Source organism: Heteronotia binoei, chromosome 6, assembly GCF_032191835.1.
Source record: "Heteronotia binoei isolate CCM8104 ecotype False Entrance Well chromosome 6, APGP_CSIRO_Hbin_v1, whole genome shotgun sequence".
NCBI classification, from domain to species: Eukaryota; Metazoa; Chordata; class Lepidosauria; order Squamata; family Gekkonidae; genus Heteronotia; species Heteronotia binoei.
In genome coordinates this window covers 37,344,520-37,363,999 of record NC_083228.1, presented here as the reverse complement: position 1 = coordinate 37,363,999, position 19,480 = coordinate 37,344,520, and the positions used below count along the sequence as shown (strand labels likewise).

The following is a 19,480-nucleotide window of genomic DNA, read 5'->3' as shown; positions in this document are numbered from 1 at the left end:
ACTGAACATAGAAATCACCATCAATAAATACCTTTTGCAAAATAACTCCACACTATCCTTTATATGACTGCCCTTCAAGTACTTGAAGATAGTGTGATCATATCACCTCTCAGTCGTCTCCTCTCCGGGCTAAACCCACCTAGCTCCTTCTGCCTTTCTTCATAGGCCTTGGTCTTCTATCCATAGTTCTGCTTCAACCAACTGTACTGAGCAATAAGGACTAAAAATATAAATAACTTACAGAATGGATCAAAATGGATCAAAACTCTATAGCTACTCTACACTTAAGGAAATGTTTTATGCATTTCCACATATATGCAGTTAATACTTCATATTAAGTAAGGCTTTATTTGTACTTCTCCATCAACCCCAACATATCTGGATATAGCTTGTATGTAGCATCAAGGCCTATAACAAAATCTGCATGTTGCCAACCGGGAATTTTCTTATGGAAAACTAAGGACGTGATTTGAGGGATCAGCAGTTTAACATCTTCTGAATTTGCAATAACATCATTTTCGCCACTCCACACAGCTGTTGGCACAGTCACATCTTCCACTTTATAAAATGGAGGAGTGGTCTGTTGATGAAAAAAAATTAAAAAATTTAAATGAGCACTTCTGATCAATTCATTATATTTTTTTTCCTGGAGAAAAAAACAAAAGAATGGTGGTGGCCATTAAGCAACAGATGGAATCACAAGGGTGGGGAAGGCCTATAGATGGAATCACGAGAGAAGGGATACAGGCTCAGTGAGGAAGAGTTTGCCAATCACGGGATGGCTGGCCTCAGACAGTTTTATTGGGGGATTATTATTGTCATAGCTCAGAATGATAGGCCGTTGCAGAGGTGAGTTAGGTGGGAAGCCTGTCAATTTATACCGAGATAAACCACTGAAACCCCTGATTAAATAAGTGGATTTTATTATTGAAATATGATTTTAACTATTTACTTTCCAGTCAGATAATTTCAAACAGACAAGAAGAGCTACAGAGGTTAGCTGATAGACAGGGAGCAGGAGGGTAATATTCTACCTAGCTCTTGCAGTGTAGGCTCAGTCAGAGTGAAGGAAGGTGGCCATATGCTGTATCACATTCCAGGGGTGCATGGCTATATCAGGCTGGTCATGTCTGGCAGTGGCTGCCTCCCCTGACCTCCTTTGATCATTGGCACAATCCAGTGCAACTTCCCAACCCACCCACCCACCCTCTTGTTAAGACCATGTGGGATTAGTTAGTCACTGATTATAGGACTGAACAGGGATTTTTTGGGCCTCACTTGCACTGGCCGGGGGGGGGGGCTTTTTTCACCTGCTCCACATGGTCAGAGGGGATGAGGCATAAATAGGCTTGGTATCACTAGTTAGGCCCTAACTGAGATGGTGGGAAAAGCACAGGTTGAAGGATATCTCAGGTTGGCAAGCACCTTGAGATATCAGGAATGGGGGGTCTCAACTGAGCTACCTAGAGGCTGTGCAGTCCAGGGGGCTGTCCAGGGGGCAGTCTAGGGGGCCTCTTCAGGTTGGGGGAAGCATATGACCAGCCTTAAGGCTTCACAGTCATGGGTATGTTCTCCCATCCTCTCTATGCGCTGGCATGCAGCCCGTGATCGGTAGGGTCTGGAAGTGTATGGAGCTAACTATGAACCAGGGTCGGTTTGCCCTGTTAGGAAGCTTGCTTTGCAAGCTCAATGCAATCCGTGCTTTAAGATGTATGTAATAGTGCAGTGTTCTGTGTAAATAAAATTCCTAGTTTAACCCATAACCTGTGTAGTGTTATATTTGAGGAGAGGGTGAGCAACAGAACAGTTCATCTTCTAGCATCTGAAAATCTCTTGGATGTGGGACATCTTTTCTTGGAAATTGGCACTCCGTGCCCCCCCGCCCCAGAAACCCAAGGGCTGCAGCTCATATACCATCACTGGAAGACTCTGTGACAAGGCAAAGAGCATCTGAACCTGCTTGGGCTAAAAAGGACTTCTCTCTCCTGCTGAGTTATGTTGCCCTGATGTGTCCATGTGTGCAAAGAGAAGCAGAAGGCATTTGCTCACTGTGTATATACACTAGGGCTGAAACCAGACGGCCGGTTTGGAGCGACTTGCAGCTGCCCAAAAAAGAACTGGCCAGAAATAGAGTGCCCCGGAGCTTCCAGACAGCGCTTGGGGAAAGGGGCGGGCCATGGGCACCCAAGGAGCATCAGGATAGCTCGCACATCCCGGCCGTGGCTCCCCGGGTGCTCTCCAGGCACTTCCTGATGTCTTAGATGGCTGGGAGGCACCTCAGAGGTGCCAGAGCAAAAAGGCACCACTTTTGAAGTGGTGCCTTTTTGAGCTGGGTGGATTGGCTCAGAGGATGGAGTGAGTACAGGACAGGGGTGGGTGGCAGATATTACCACCTGGAGGGGTTTTTTTGGTTGACTTCAGAATCGTCTCTGAGTTGACTCAAAGTGCCAGTCTGTAATCAGCCTAGTAGTACCGCCTTTCAAAAACAATCAACAAAACAGTGACATTTCTGAAGGGCTCTCTGATGCTGTGGGTGACTTTCCTGACTCTCCTGGCCTCTGTGTTGAAGACAATTGTCAAAACTGTTCTCCTTAAATGGCCACACACCAGATTTCTGGGCCACACACCAGGAGCTGGCAAAGGGTAATTATTTTGCCCTGCTTGGATAAAGAATGAAAGAAAAATCCAAATAGATCAATTAAATGCTCTTGATCAGAACATAAAACTTTGATAAATGGGCAGAATTTTGTTATTTAAAGCTGTAATCCAAAGCATGCTTACTTAAGTTTTTAAAAAATGAATCAAAGCACCTAGTAAAAACTCTTTTAGATCAGAATCAAAGGTCAATTTGGTGCAGCATCTTATTTCCCAGGGCATCCAGACAAATGACTCCAAAGAGTGCATAAGCAAGGCATGAGGACAAGGTGGGAAGCTGGTTTAAAGTCATGTGGGTGCATACGCTGGCCATCCCTGAGCCCACCAGTGGGACATGCAGAGTGGGTACCTGATCCACAGAAGCAGCCTTGGCCAGCCAACTTCACTTCCATCAGCCTTGTCCCAACCAAGAGAGAACCTTACCTTATTTCCCCCCTCCACAGCTCCCTAGTTTATTTATTTCCTGCTTCCTGTTTCCTGCCTCATTCCCTCCCCCCCTCCCTTGCTCTCTCTCTCTCTCTCTCTCACACACACACACAAGCATGTGGAGAGCTCTGTGGCTCAGGGCTGTAGCCAGGATATGGAAGGTTGGGGGGGCCTCTAAATTTTTTGGAGGGCACTCAGCAGCCACACCCCATAGACTTCTCTCCCACTTCCTTCACATCAATCAGAGGCTGCTTCTGCCGCCTGCCCCATGTGCAGTTTGGATGATGGGAAAGGGAGGGCAGCAACGATGAGAGCGCCACTCAAACAGTGTGTGGAGCTGGCAGCAAAAGCAGCCCCCAGCCTCCCCCTGCGAGTTAAAGGGCTCCGCACACTATTTGAATGACAGGGAAGGGAGGGCAGCAGGGATGAGAGTGGTAAGGAGGGAAGAGAAGACTCTCGTCGCTGTTGCCCTCCCCTTCCCTGTCACCCCTTCCCCATCACCTACAGGGTGGACGGCAGAAGCAGCCCCTGGTCAGCCAGTTAAAGAGCCTGTTGATCAGTTGATTGTCAGGCCCTTTAATTGACATAAGAACATAGAAGAGTTGAAGACTGATAATTTTAGCAGCTAAATAGCATTTTTTTAAAAAGACATCAAACAAGTTGCTGTAGTTTGGAGATAAACTGTAATTCCAGGGGATCCGGAAATCCCACCTTGAGAGAAAGAGAAAGAGTGTGTGTGAGTGTGTCTGGCATTGGGGCTGAAGTGCATCCCCCCCACAACCCCTGCTCACATGCGCTGAGGGGGGAGGCTGAAGGGGGCGGGCTGGGGGCTGGACAGAGCCTGAGCCAGCCTGCGAGGTGGAAGTGAGGGGGGTGCTCCCAGGAAGCAGGGTGCCGGGAGGTTGGAAGGAAAGCTCCGAAGTGCCAGCCACCCAGCCGGGAGGACTAGGAGGAGTCCCTGGGGACTGGAGAGTCACACAGGCGGGGAGGGGAAGGTGAGTTTGACCCCTTCGGGGTTTGCAAAGCCCCCTCTCCTTGTGTTCTATCTAGCCCAGGGAGCAGGGGCTGGGAAAAAGAGCAAGAAAGTCTGTCTGGTATTCTGGCAGAGGGATGCAAAAGCCAGAGCCTGCCTTGTGCCAGCGGGGAGGAGGAGGGGCCTGGGGGTGCGCAGGGGGAAGGGACCCAACAAACACCAGCCTTTCAATCTTGGCACCTTTACTTTCTCTCAAAAGTCCATGTCAAGTCCACTGGGGAAGGTGACTGCATCCAGCCTGGCAGCAGGCAAAGAAACTGCTTCCCCTGTGATCTGCCCCACCCCACTCCGGTGGAGCTGGCTTCAGCTGCCTGGCACTGGCTGGCCAGCAGTAAGCACGGAGGTGTCCCTTTAGGTGGCAGCACAGTGCATAGTGGCCACAGACGTGACTCCAGCCCAGGCAGCCATGCGACTGGATGTGCCTTGCCTCCCCACGCCTGATGACCATTCCAGGGTGAAGTGCAGGCCTCGGGTGACTCTTCTGGGGGACGCTGCCACTGCTCCTTGTCTTCTGGCTCGGTGACGCTACCCTCCTTTCCCACCACTCAAATAGTGTGAGAGATCGGCCGGCCTGCAGCAGAAGCAGCCCTGGCCTTCCACACCATTTAAAGGGCCTGACGATCAGCTGATTGGTGGGCCCTTTAACTGGCAGCCAGAGGCTGAGGGATGCTTCTGCCGCCCACCCCGCGCAGGATTTGGGTGACAGGGAAGGGAGGGCAGTGGGAAGGAGCTAATGGGGGCCCAAAGTCAGGGGGCCTCACCCAGAAGTCAGGGGGCTGTGCCCCCACAGGCCTCCTCGTAACTACAGGCCTGCTGTGCCTGCTTCGCATTGTGAGAGAGATACAAATGTAAGACCATGCCCTAGGCAAATGCCTAATTTGCCTAGTGGCAGGGCCGGCCCTGCATATCCCCAAAAGAACTCAGACTTTATTTGTGTGAGGGGAGAGAGAGATTGCTGCATTTTATTCCTGAGAACTTCTTTCCAGATAATTTGTTTCTGTGATGTCCTCTCAGTCATTCATTGTTCCCAAGAAATTGTATAAGAAACCAAAAGTCCAGTGCCCATACTACATTTTTAAACAGCAAGTCAAACCGCTTATAACACAATTCACACATAGTTTTTTTCAAAGTCCTCATCACTACCACCTTTTGCTTACCATATTGTATACAGCTTTGTTCTTACTGCCATAGTCAAAATATTTAAATTCTCCTGATTGAACCATCTAAAAGGAAAAGAAAGAGATGTAGTGTGAAACCTGGTAAATTCTCAAAATTTTGTAAGACTGATAGTTAGGGTTGCCAACTTAAGGTTAGGAAATTCCAGGGGATCTGGGGGTGAGCCTCGGGAGGGCAAGGGAAGAGGAGGGGAGTGACCTGAATAAGGTATAATGCTACAAAGAGTACCATCCAAAGCGGAAATTTTCTCCATGGAACTATCTCTGTAGGCTGGATATCAGTTGTAATTCTGGGAGTTCTCCAGGCCCCACATGAAGGCTAACATCCCTATGTAATATTCATGAAATAGCAATTACAAATACAAAAAAAAAATCCCTGTAATATCTCTGAAACCTCAAGATAAAATATTGAATAGAATAATGTGGACAACTAAATGGAAAGTGGAAGAATACCCTACTAGTGAAAACTGGAAAGACAAAATGGCAGAATATGCACTAACTGTCAGATTAATGAATTGCATAAACAAAAGAGCAATCAATTTAAAAAAAAAATTGGGAAACTACTATACGTAAAGATGGAAAATGATATGAATTTTTATTTGCTTTGATCTGTACTGAAGTTATAGATAAGGAGAAGTCAGAGTAGTCTAGGCTGTGGAGTAAATTTTAACAGTAAAATTCAGAAAAATGAAAACTTTTACAGTCAAGGTCAATGTCAACAAAGAATCAAGGGAGGGAGTGTTAACATTACATCTCAAGTTTGATCAGAAAGTTCCCCCTAAGAAATGTTTTGGAATCCACTCTATACCACAAGGGAGAACCTCTACTACTCACTCTTTCCCTGAAGCACCTGGGATCTACCAACAAGAAAGGGGGGAAAGATCCAGGTTCACATACAAACTAAGGGGGAAGAGGAAGGGAACAGAGCAAAATCATATACATATCACTCCATACAAAAGAACAAAACATTTTTTTTGGCGTATTCTGGGATATAAAGTAGACTTTAACGATAAAACCCATTAAAACAATTACACAATCAAATGAACAAAGGATCAGGGCAGAAAAGGACAGCATTATATCCAAGTTTATTTTTTTTAAAAAAACTACCCCCACAAAATACATTGAGATCTACCTCTCACTACAGTGGAGGAATCTCTCCTATCCTCTCCCTCCATAAAATACCTGGAATCTGCCAACAGGGGGAAACAGAAGACTCCAAAATCACATACCAACTATGGGGTGGGGGGTAGGGGGATCTGTACTGAATTTATTGAAATGCAATTTTTCATTCCTCATTATCTTTAAGGCTGTTGGTATATTTAGCATACTATTAAAAATATTTTCTGAAATAATGTTTTATTTAAGATCAGTCTTTGATACATATATAGATCTATATATTGCAAATGTTTTAGAACATATTGTCTGCCTTTTTATTATTGTTTGATTATAACTATATTATTAAGTTTCCAAAACAATATTCCAAAACAATGTAAAAATTAGTTTAAATATTCAATATTTGATAGCTAATGTTAATGTGAAACAACTTCTGGACCGTAATGATTAGTTCATATAGTATATAAAAATTATTAAATATCTGCTTATATACCAATAATTTCAATTGGGATTGAGAGGGAAATTATTTTTGAATATTATAAATAAATTCAACATCAGAAATGTGTATTTTAAATACTTTTTGCCTGTTGCATTATTGATCATCCTTGTTATGTATACGTTAAATCTTTTTTTAAAATCAAATTCTCATTTCTCTGTCCCTTTTTTTTTTCTTTACCCCTATTTTATCTAAAACAGTACAAACATTTTTTAAATAAGATAAAGTGGTAATTTTTAATTGTTGTTTTAGCTATAATCCTAGTCTTTGGAAAGATCTAATCTGGGGCCTTTAATAATTAAAGTTCAAAAACCCTGAACATAGATCTTTCCTCACAGGTGGGGATTATTGTATTTAACCACATGTCTTCCAGCTGATTCCACTACCACTTGGTTATGTTCACTGCTGTCTCAGGGACTGTTTTTGAAATTTTGATAATACAAAGCCTTCTTGTGCCTCATATAGTTAGTGGGGGTCTTGTTCTTTTCTAGGATGCATTCTTGGTCCATATCATTCAATAAAAGTTTGTGAAATCTGGGAATGTTTTATGAAATCTAACAAGCCAACTGTAACATTTCTAGCCATTCCTGATAAAATAAGAACTTCTGATACCTCATGTATGGTCCTAAAGTTGTCTTCTCTACTCCATCCCCTGGCTTGCAGTATTTTCATGTTCATTGTGGTAGGGTACAGATCTGTTTGTAATTGTGAAATGCAGAACTGTACATTTGAAATTGCAACACGCCAACTAAAAATGTAGATAAATGAATTATAGAAGTTGTTCCCCTATGAAATTCATTGCAGTGTTTTTGGGAATATTGCACCACCTAGACCAGGGGTGGCAAAATTGTGTCTCGGGAGCTACATGTGGCTCTTTCACAAATACTGTGTGGCTCTCAAAGCTCCCACCACCCTATCTGCTGGCTTGAAGAAAACATTTGTATCTTTAAAATACTTCTCCAAGCCAAGTCAAACATAACAGAACATTATTAAAATTATTTATTATTAAAATTAATAAATCAATCAGTCCTATATTAATACACAATCTCTACATGGCATCACTAATTTAGTCATAAACCCACTCAGGCTGTGTTGTTGTCTTGTGGGCAGGGCAAGAAGGAGGGTGAAGTGAAAAAGATGAAAAGGGAGGGTGCAAGCCATGATATTGTCAAACCTCCTCAGTCCAGAGGAAAAGAGGGTGGTCCTGAAGAAGACCTGTGCTCTTGATTATAAGGAGCAATACGAGACAATAATGGGGGACCTGTGGATGTTCCCCTTGTGAACTGCAATCAAGAACATACTTTCCAAGTGGGCATTCAGGCACATCAGGACTACAGGACTGCACTCTTAAAGGGAATAAGAAGCAGTCCCTGAGGCAGAAGAAAATGCCCAGATAGTGAAAGTAATATTTATTGGGCAATCTTATGCAGATATAGCTGAAAATTACAGATGAAGAAGAAGACACATCTGGAAAGACCCTGCATAAACTAATAGGGATTGCCTGATAGTGCAGCTTTATTGGAGGTCATTATGAGTAGGGTTGCCAGTAGGGATGTGCATTTGGTTCGGCCGAACCGTATATACAGCCGAATCAACACTGATTCGGCTGTATACGGAATCAGCTGTAGCCGATTCCCATTGCCGCCTATTATGCGGCAGCCGAATACGGCTCGCCGTATACTGCTGAATAGCTATTCGGAAGTATATGGCTGTCAATGGAAAAGGCGGGAAAGTAGCTTCTGCACCCTCAGGGGAGCTGCTTGCCTACTTTCCCGCCTTTAGTAGCCTCTTCCCGCCTCTCCCATAGCCTCCCTGGGATCAGGGAGGGGGGGGGGGAAGAGGAGCCCCAGCAGCCAATCCAAAGCATGCATTTGCAAAATGCATTGCAAATGCATGCTTTGCAGGGCTTTTTAAGGAGTCTTCCTTCCTGGCTGGACTCCATTGCTGCTGTGTGTGAGAGATTGTGCTGCTGCTGGCTGGCCCTTGGCTTCAGCTGCTGCCTGCTGCTCTCTCACTCAGCCTTACCAGACTCTGGACTAGAGTAGACAAGGTAAGACATATTGGGGTTCTTGTTTTTATTTATTGTTGGTAAAAGGACTTTTTAAGACTTAGAGTCCCTTTACTTTGGGGTTAGGGGTTTCTGCTTGAGGAGGGGGCCTGGGGTGTGGGGGGGTTGCCAATTTGCCCATATCTTAATTTAGTGAGAGGACTTTTAAAAGTGCAGTGTCCTTTTACTTCTCCTGATTTGGGTGGCTTGGATTTCTTGGGGTTAGGGTGAAGGGGTTTTTTTGGGGGGAGGGGTTGGCAAAGTTCCTGTATTATTAAAAGTTAATTTTTTTACTGTTTTAAAAGTATTCAGTGTTTGATTTGTTGCTGCTGTGTTGTGCTGCTGCTGTTACTCTTCTCTTCGGGTTCTTGGGGGGTGCTCTTTGGCCTAATTTCCATTGTTTAAAAGGCCACTTTTGTCCCCCTTTTCTTGGTTCTGGTTTTAGGGGGGGGGGTGCTGTTGACTGATTTGGCCTGAGCTTTCTTATTGGTGAAAAGGCTATTTTTTAACACTTGAGTTGCTTGGTCTTTTCTCCTGTTGTCCCTTTTCTTGGTTTGGGGGTGGGGGTGTTGTTGACTTCTTTGGCCTGAGCTTTCTTGTTGGTGAAAAGGCCACTTTTTTAACACTTGGCCTTTTGTGATTCTGCTGGTTTTGTTTAGGTTTTTTTAAATTACCTCTGGTTGGTGTGGGGGTTGGCGAGGGTGTGTGTGGGCTGGGTCACTTTCTTGTTTTTATAGAGTAGATTGTGTGTTCTGTGGCAGGGAAGCTGGCACCTGGGTGAGAGACCCAGAACCAGCAGGCTTGTTGTGGTTGGCCAGCTCTCCCCGTGTTGTTTGGGGCAGGGCTGGAGAGCTGGCATCTGTAGATTGTGTGTTCTGTGGCAGGGAAGCTGGCACCTGGGTGAGAGACCCAGAACCAGCAGGCTTGTTGTGGTTGGCCAGCTCTCCCCATGTTGTTTGGGGCAGGGCTGGAGAGCTGGCATCTGTAGATTGTGTGTTCTGTGGCAGGGAAGCTGGCACCTGGGTGAGAGACCCAGAACCAGCAGGCTTGTTGTGGTTGGCCAGCTCTCCCTGTGTTGTTTGGGGCAGGGCTGGAGAGCTGGCATCTGGGTTTGCTGCAGCCAAGTCTGCAGAGAAGACCTTGAGCAGATTGTGTTTTGTGTGGCAGTGACGTTGGCAACTGGGTTTATATTGCTTCCAGGCCTGCAGGGTTCATAGAGTAGATAGAGGGATGTAGTGCATTTGGGTCCTATAGAGATTCTCTGATGTGAAGTTAGGTTTGTCTTTGGGTGCCCCAGGAATTGGACCCCCTGGTCCAATTTTTTTTTGGCCTTGTGAGTTTTGTGTGGGACAGTGCCCTGAAGCTGCACAGCAGTTTGGGGGGCTCTCCTCAAAACCCCCTGCTCCCCAGAGCCACTTTTCCCACGACAATTACAGTGAGGAAGTGGCTAATTGGGCTTTCCCCATCATTGCTGGCAATGGGCCTTTTGGGGAGCCCAAAGACAGGGACCCCCTGGCCCAATCTTTTTGGGACTTGGGGGGGTTGGAGGGGAGAGTCCCCTGCAGGTCCCCTGCAAATTTGGGGGCTCTCCCTCAAACCCCCTGCCCCCAGTAGCCTCTAATTATGTCCTATGTTGCCATTGATTTCAATGGCCCATAGGGTATAATGATGGAATAGGGGCACCCTCTTTGGGTGTCCCTGGAATGGGATCCCTTGGCCCAATCTTTTTGGGACTTGGGGGGGTTGGAGGGGAGAGTCCCCTGCAGGTCCCCTGCAAATTTGGGGGCTCTCTCTCAAACCACCTCCCCTCCATGCGGCTTCAAATATACCCTATTTGCCATTGATTTCAATGGCCCATAGGGTATAATAGGGCCATATATTCGGTAATAGACGCGCATCTACCGTATATGCAGCCATTCCGAATACGGTATTCAGGAGTATACGGGGATTCCGAATTCCCCCCCCCCCCCGTATACTTCCGAATCCGTGTAAATCCGATTTTTTTTTTTTTTTGCACATCCCTAGTTGCCAGGTCCTACCTGGCAGCCAGTGGGAAGACTTTCCTCACATGCGCAAAGCAAGTGGGTGTGATAACATCACCCTGAAGTAATATAATCATGCTGGGCACATTGCATGGGGACATGTTAGTATTTTGGTAGAGTTTTCTACAAATTCCTGTGCAATGTGCTAGGGTTGCCAGTTCTAAGTTAGAAAATATCTGAGGACTTCAGGGTGGAGCCAGGAGACTTTCACATTCCTGAAAATAAATAAATAACAATACAGCAGTACAATTCCCCTGAATAAATTTCCTCATCTCCCAGCAGCTGCACATCTCCCCCGTCCCCCCCTCTCTCTCTCACACATACACACACACACACATACACACAACCAGCCAAAATAAACAGTTTGCAATCTCACACTTTTGTGATCTTACTGGGAAAATTTACTCAGAGTTCTCTTTAATAGCAATGGAAGGATCTTGTGCTAAATTATGTAAATCGTGATAATCTTGTTTAGAAAAATTAGATCTAGTTTTTCAATGTTTCACTTCCAGTTTTTCAATATCTCTTAACACTATTTGTTCAAAAATTGTAATGGATGGATCAATAATGGCAGGGACAAAAGTTGAATGTACCTTAAACTTATTTCTTGTGTCCATAACTGATTCACCATTTTTTTTAAGTTCTAAGGTTCTAATCAGTTTATAAATGTCTATGCCTGTTCGAAAGGGATTATAATTGGAGTTAGGGACAACCCCCAAGCCCAAATTCAACAGCTGGTTCTCAGTGACAACATGGCTAGACAAATGAACAACTAAGTTCTCCTTCTCTTGGGAGTGCCGGGATGTTGACAAAAATTTTCCCTGGCATGTCTCTTTGAATCTTGTTCCAAAAAAGGTCTTTGATTTACGGTGTTTTTACACTGACAGTTTGTGATTCTCTATCACCGCATTGGAAACTCACCTTTTACATTACCTAATGTTCTCACAACTGTTTTGCATCATTGCTGCCTGAAGCATCTACATTTGTTTAGGTGAGATGAGTTCTGGTGCTGCTACTGCAACATTTTTCTCAAAACTAATTTTGATCTGGTCATTTCTCTACAAGCGTTTTAAACTTGTATTGTAGAAGTTTTCATGCGTTTTAAAAGACTCCTCCAAAAGACACAAGGTGCAGTAATTTGCATGAGAACTGACAGCACTTGAAATTTTTACATATCATTGCTTGCCTCATCTTGTACTTTAAATGTGTATTGTTTTTGCAGTGTTGACACCATTTCCAGGCAATCATATAAATTTAACTAAGCACCGGTATTCCGTCTGCCCTCTGATCAGAGACACCCCCCCCCCATAGAAACGCTTTCACCAGGAAATATAGAAGTTTGGCTACGTAAAATGAGCACAGCAAATCCACAAATGTAGAAGGAAAATAATTAAATCAGAACGGTGGCAGGCAATTTGAAGACTCTAAAATTCTGGATCAAACTGATTGTAAAAACACCCTTAGTCTCTCCTCACTTCCCATAGGACTAGACTCATCAGTATCAGACCTGATAATGGTATATGCACATACTTTCAAGGACATCACACATTGGTTGAATACAATACATCCATCTATCCAGTTTGCTTGTCATTATGATAGGGATAGATCCAGATGGGCAGCCGTATTGGTCTGAAGCAGTAGAACAAAGAGGGAGTCAAGTATCACCTTTAAGACCAACAAAGTTTTATTCAGAATGTAATCGTCTGATGAAGTGTGCTTAGAGCACACATTAAAGGTGTTACTTACATTAAAGGTGCTACTTGATTCTTGCTTTGTTCTATGATAGGAATAGTATTTCTTTTTTGGATACTGTTGTTTTTAGATCGCAAAATAATTCCCTGGCTGTTAAAAACTTTAGGAAGCCCACTGATAAGGCTACTTACCTTCATTTACGTCACATCACTCTAGACACCTTCATGAGAATATTCCTTTTGGACAATTTTTATGTGTTAAAAGGAATTCTTTCTTAGAAGTTGACTTCAAAAAGGATATGGATGATTTAACAATGTCCTTCAGAAAGAGAGGCTATCCAAATGAGGTTTTAAACAGAGCAAGACATGAAGCCATGGTTAAATCATGTGTGGAACTCTTAATAAATGAGAAAGAACCCTCACATAGATCTACTAATATTTCCTGGGCCTTGGAGTTTTCTAACAAATCAGATGCCATTTGTAAAATTATACATAAGCACTGGCATCTAGTAACACATCCCCGGGTGTGCTAATATGCCTTTCCTGGGTCTGAGGAAGACTAAAACTATTAGAGGCCTTGTGATTAGATCTGATATATTACTTCCGCTCCTTAAAAGGATACTGAGCACAAGTGGACATTTTGCCTTTGGCACATATGCCACTTGTGCTCACTCTATGAACACCAAACAACTAGTCTTTCCACATTTCACAAAACAACTCACCCACTACTCAAACTGTGCCACTTCTGGTGTTATTTATTTAATATTTTTGGGTGTCCCAGGATTTATGTGGGGTCAGCTTCCTGCCCAGTGAGGACTAGAATTGGTGAGCATATGTCTCATTTGAAGAGGCATATCACTGATGTACCATTGGTGAATCATTTTGGACAGGCTGGCCATATGTACAATGATTTTAGTTTTGCTGTGATTGAAAATATCCATCAACACCTATTTAGTGCTACAGATACACAGAAAGAACTTTTAAAAAGAGTGTTATTGGATTTTCTGCCTAAAAACTTTAGAACCTGATGGACTAAATCATGAATTTGATTTACCTGGTTATTTATGAGTGTCCTTAAGGGGCTTACTGTAGTTAAGTTTTAAGGGTCTTATAATTGTGACAGCTGCATGTAATTTACAGCAAGTTCTGATTTATAGCAGTATGGCCAGCCTTGCATATGGTTGTTTAATTGGTGTGGTGAACTTGTGCAAGTCAAACTTGAAGAAGTATGAAAATGTAAGTACATTGTGAGGGTCTGAAAAAAAATGTTATTTGTTACAATGCCTTAAGTGGATTTTTCATTGGTTTGTATTGTTTTGTAGCAGATGGCTACATCTATGAAATAACTGTTGAAATATCCAGCTGAAGGAGGCCATTGATGCCAAAAATGTTCCTGGCACTGCAGTTATCTTCTGGCACGGGAATCATTTTGCTCTTTAATTGATGTAAGCCTGGATGACCTGACACTAAAACTATTTTGCTCATTTAAAAAGACTGGACTATTGCTACTTGCTCTGGATGGATACACCCACCTTGATTGTGTTGGAATGGATGATCGAAATACTGGGACCTTATCACTGTGGAGGACTGTTTAATTTCAACTGTATGACAGGGTTATTCATATATATAAGAAACCTTAAACAAGAGGACTTTAAATCAGAGTGTGTTACAAAGAATGCTTATAGTTATTGTGGGCTTTAAGAACATAAGATAAGCCATGTTGGATCAGGCCAGTGGCCCATCCAGTCCAACACTCTGTGTGTGTATATATATATATACACACACATATACACATATATACACACTGTGGCTAATAGCCACTGATGGACCTCTGCTCCATATTTTTATCTAACCCCCTGTTGAAGCTGTCTATGCTTGTAGCCGCCACCACCTCCTATGGCAGTGAATTCCACATGTTAATCACCCTTTGGGTGAAGAAGTACTTCCTTTTATCTGTTTTAACCTGACTGCTCAGCAATTTCATCGAATGCCCACAAGTTCTTGTATTGTGAGAAAGGGAGAAAAATATTTCTTGCTCTACTTTCTCCATCCCATGCATTATCTTGTAAACCTCTATCATGTCACCCCGCAGTCGACATTTCTCCAAGCTAAAGAGCCCCAAGCGTTTTAACCTTTCTTGTGTTTTAACAATTTATTAATAACACATGGTTACAATATTTAATTATCTTTTTCTTATACTAAACCATATGATATTTCACCCCCCCCTCCAATATTGACTTCCCCGAAGTTAAAAATTTGAATTCAATTCTAAAGGTACCACTAATCAATCAAAAAATAATACTTTTAATTACTACTAAAAAATTGTCCAATATCTTTTTATGTTCCACTCTTTCTCCATATATCCTTTGAATTTCTTCCACTCCTTTTTGAATAAGTCTAAGTCATAGTCTTTTAAAGTTTTAGTTAATTTGTCCATTTCACTCCATGATACAACTTTCACAATCCAATCCCATTTCTCTGGTATTTTTCCTTGTTTCCAAAGCTGCGCATACAATGTCCTAGCAGCTGAGAGCAAGTACCAAATTAAAGTCCTGTCTTCCTTTGGAAATTTTTCTAATTGTAATCCAAGCAAAAAAGTCTCTGCAATTTTCTTGAAATCATAACCCAAAATTTTGGAGATTTCTTGTTGTATCATATTCCAATACTCCTTTGCTTTTTCACAAGTCCACCACATATGAAAGAAAGAACCTTCATGTTTTTTACATTTCCAACATCTATCCGACATCTTTTTGCTCATCCTAGCCAGCTTTTTCGGAGTCATGTACCACCTATACATCATCTTAAAACAATTCTCCTTAATACTCTGACAAATTGAGATCTTCATCGAGTTCTTCCAAAGGTGCTCCCATGTATCCATTTGTATTTCTCTGTTCACATTAATTGCCCATTTTACCATTTGAGACTTTACTACTACTTCTTCTGTAAACCATTTCAATAGTAATTTATATACTTTCAATATTAATTTTTCATTATCTCCAAGCAGGACCCTTTCCAGTTCTGTTTGCTCGCGTCTAATTCCATTCGTTTTAATATCATTTTCCATCAAGCTTTTAATTTGTTGCATCTGAAACCAGTCATATTTATTATTTAACTCTTCCGCAGATTTTAATTCAATTTTGTCTCCTTGGATCTTAAGCAGTTGATTGTATGACATCGCTCTTTCTTCATCAGATTTAGCTGTTATTTTTATTACTTCCGCTGGCACTATCCAAAGCAGCTTTCTCTCATCGCCATATTTCTTATATTTTATCCAAGTGTTTAACAAACTATTTCTGATATAATGGTGAGAGAAAAAGCCGTCCATCTTATTCTTCCCATAACACAGATATGCATGCCAGCCGAATTTATTCCCATGAGCTTCTAACCATAAAGTTTTTTTATCTAACAGCATTATCCAATCTTTGATCCATGTCAAACAGACCGCATCATGATACAATCTTAAATCCGGGAGCTGAAAACCACCTCTCTCTTTGGCATCTATTAAAATCTTCATCTTAATCCTTGGTTTCTTTCCAGCCCATACAAAATCAGAAATTTTCCTTTGCCATTTGTTAAATTGTTTAGTGTCCTTCACAATCGGGATAGTTTGGAACAAATACATTATTCTTGGCAAAATATTCATCTTTATTGCAGCAATCCTGCCCAATAAGGACAAGTTGAGTCTATTCCATTTCATCAAATCTTTATCCATCTTACACCATAATTTTTCATAATTATTTTTAAACAAATCAATATTCTTCATAGTTATTTCCACTCCAAGATATTTAATTTTGGTCGCAACTTCACAACCCATCACCATTTGCAATTCTTTAAGTCTATTTGGTTGCATATTTTTACATAAAAATTTTGATTTCTCTTTGTTTATATATAGTCCTGCTAACTCTCCATATTCTTTTATCTTAGCTAACAGCGTGACACTTGAATTGGATTCTCTATTATGAACACAATATCATCTGCAAAAGCTTTATATTTATAAGAGAATCCTCTAATTTTTAATCCTTTAATTTCATTGTCATTTTGTATTTGTTGTAATAAAATTTCAAGAGTCATTATAAACAATAATGGCGACAACGGACATCCTTGTCTTGTACCTTTGCTTACCTTCAACTCTTTTGTAAGATCTGCATTTATACACAATTTTGCATATTGTTCCGTGTATATTGCTTTCATCATCTTTATAAAATGTTCCCCTAAATTTATTTTTTCCATTACTGCAAACATAAAGTCCCAATTTAAATTATCAAAGGCTTTTTCTGCGTCCACAAAAAATAAAGCTGCTTCCTTTTCTGGATGTTTCTCATAATATTCCACAACATTGATAACAGCTCTTACATTGTCTCTTATCTGTCTTTTAGGAAGAAATCCGGCTTGGTCTTTTTTTTATAAAATTAATCAAATATTGCTTTAATCGTTCTGCCAAAATTCTTGTATAGATCTTATAGTCATTATTTAACAATGAAATTGGTCTGTAGTTCTTTACATTTGTGGCATCTTTATCTTCTTTGGGAATCAAAGAAATTACAGCTTCTCTTCAAGTATTTGGAATTTTTCCATTTTCTCTTATCATGTTTAACAATTTCATCAGTTTGGGTGTTATCTCGTCCTTGAGGATTTTGTAAAATTTAGATATAAATCCATCTGGCCCAGGGGCCTTACCTTCTTTCATTTCTTTTATTGCTGCTTCAATTTCAATTTTCTCTATTGGGTCATTTAAAGTCTTTTTCATGTATTCAGTCAAAGGTGCCACTTGAAACTTCCGTAGATACTCTTCCATCTTTCCTTTCTTTATTTTCACACCCTTAAATAAATTTGCATAATATTTAAAAAATTCTCTTTTAATTCCATCTTGATCTACTATTGTTTTTCCACCAGCCATAATTTTATTAATAGTTTTATTTTCTTTCTTTTTCTTCAGTTGCCAAGCCAAATATTTTCCAGGTTTATTCGCACTTTCAAACGATTTCTGTTTCAGACTTTTTAAGTTCCATTCTAGTTCTTTATTCAACAAATGTCTTACTTGTGATTATAATATTGTAATTTCTTTTATTAATTTCTTTTTCCCAGGCCTTTTTTTCAATTCCCTTTCTTTTTTATTTATTTCATTTTGTAATGTTGACAACCGTTCTTCTTTAGCCCTCTTATCTCTATTGTTCAATGTAATTAATATTCCTCTCATTACTGCTTTATAAGTGTCCCATACTGTTTGAAATTCCATGTCATCAGTTTCATTTATTTGGAAGAAAGCCGCAGTTTCCTTTTCTAAAAATTTCACAATATCTTTATCTTGTAGCAAGTCCTCATTAATTCTCCATCTTCTTGTTTTTGCATTTTAACCTTTCTTCATAGGGAAAGTGTTCCAACCCTTTAATCATCCTAGTTGCCCTTTTCTGGACTTTTTCCAATGCTATAATATCCTTTTTGAGGTGTGGTGACCAGAATTGCACACAGTATTCCAAATGAGACCGCACCATCGATTTATACAGGGGCATTATGATACTGGTTGATTTGTTTTCAGTTCCCTTCCTAATAATTCCCAGCATGGTGTTGGCCTTTTTTATTGCAATCGCACACTGTCTTGACATTTTCAGTGAGTTATCTACCACGACCCCAAGATCTCTCTCTTGGTCAGCCTCTGCCAGTTCAATTCCCTTTTTGTTAGTGATTGCACCTTCTCTTGTGTTTTTGTCATTTCCTCCAGGGGAACTAATCTCTCTCTCTGTAAACAGGAGAATGAAGTGGCTCTACCTTGCTCCTTGACCTTTCAGGCACACCTGACTGGTTAATAAGGAACAGGGCACAGCGAACTTTGTGCATGCTCATGGAAAAATGCTAAATTCAGTAAACATAGTTATCGGTCTCTGCTCTCGAGCATGTCCCATGCCTTGACTAAACAAGTATTGTACAACTCAACTATCCATCTCAGAGAATGACTCGTGACTATCTTGTATGACTCAACAAAAGGCTGGACAAGACTCCAGCAAGGCAGCTCGTGCAGTGGCTTGAAGACTGACTGTCTCAAATCGTTCTTTGCTTCATGTGGTGCCCAGGAACAGGGACCACAACCCACTCATTCTGTCTGGAACAGACTTCGGTGCACCTTTTTCATTCTTTCAGGAATCTCCTTCAGGGTGAGTATGGGGCTTTCGCTTTCTCAGAGACAGAAAGCACACGCCAGGGAATTGACCTATTTCCTTAGAAAGGTGGGGCAGGCTATTTCTAAATCTAAAGTTCAGGGACTGGTAAAAGAAATAGGGCAGCAATGCCCTTGGTACCCGGAGGATGGGTCCCTCAGGGTATCTGACTGGCAGAGAATTGGCACTGCTCTTCATGTTGAACCACGAGCTCCAGTGGAAACCTTGCAGTTATGGTTCTGCTGTAATCATGCTGTTGGTACCTATGGTCCTGATGCTCTCCGAAATCTTCCTTTGCCATTTGTTAAATTGTTTACTGTCTTTCACAATTGGAATAGTTTGAAACAAATACATTATTCTTGGCAAAATATTCATCTTAATTGCAGCTATTCTTCCAAGCAATGACAAGTTAAGCTTATTCCATTTTATCATATCTTCATCCATTTTATGCCATAGCTTTTCATAGCTATTTTTGAACAGGTCAATATTCTTCATTGTTATTTCCACACCCAAATATTTTACTTTAGAGGTAACTTCACATCCTGTTAGTCTCTGCAACTCCTTTTGTTTATTTACTTGCATATTTTTACATAAAAATTTTGATTTTTCTTTATTAACATAAAATCCCGCCAGTTCTCCATATTCTTGTA

General features: G+C 41.5%; 1 protein-coding gene across 1 annotated transcript in view; it reads right to left on the bottom strand.

Annotated features, from left to right (window-relative positions):
* Window positions 1–346: 346 nt before the first annotated feature.
* LOC132573657 (lysosomal acid lipase/cholesteryl ester hydrolase-like) overlaps window positions 347–19,480 on the bottom strand; it is a 58,846-nt gene continuing 39,712 nt past the window's right edge. The window contains exons 8-9 of the mRNA XM_060241281.1: window positions 5,272–5,337; window positions 347–580 (exon numbers count right to left, since the gene is read on the bottom strand). Of these exons, the coding sequence (XP_060097264.1) occupies window positions 347–580; window positions 5,272–5,337 (300 nt within the window). The remainder of the gene's footprint in view (window positions 581–5,271; window positions 5,338–19,480) is intronic.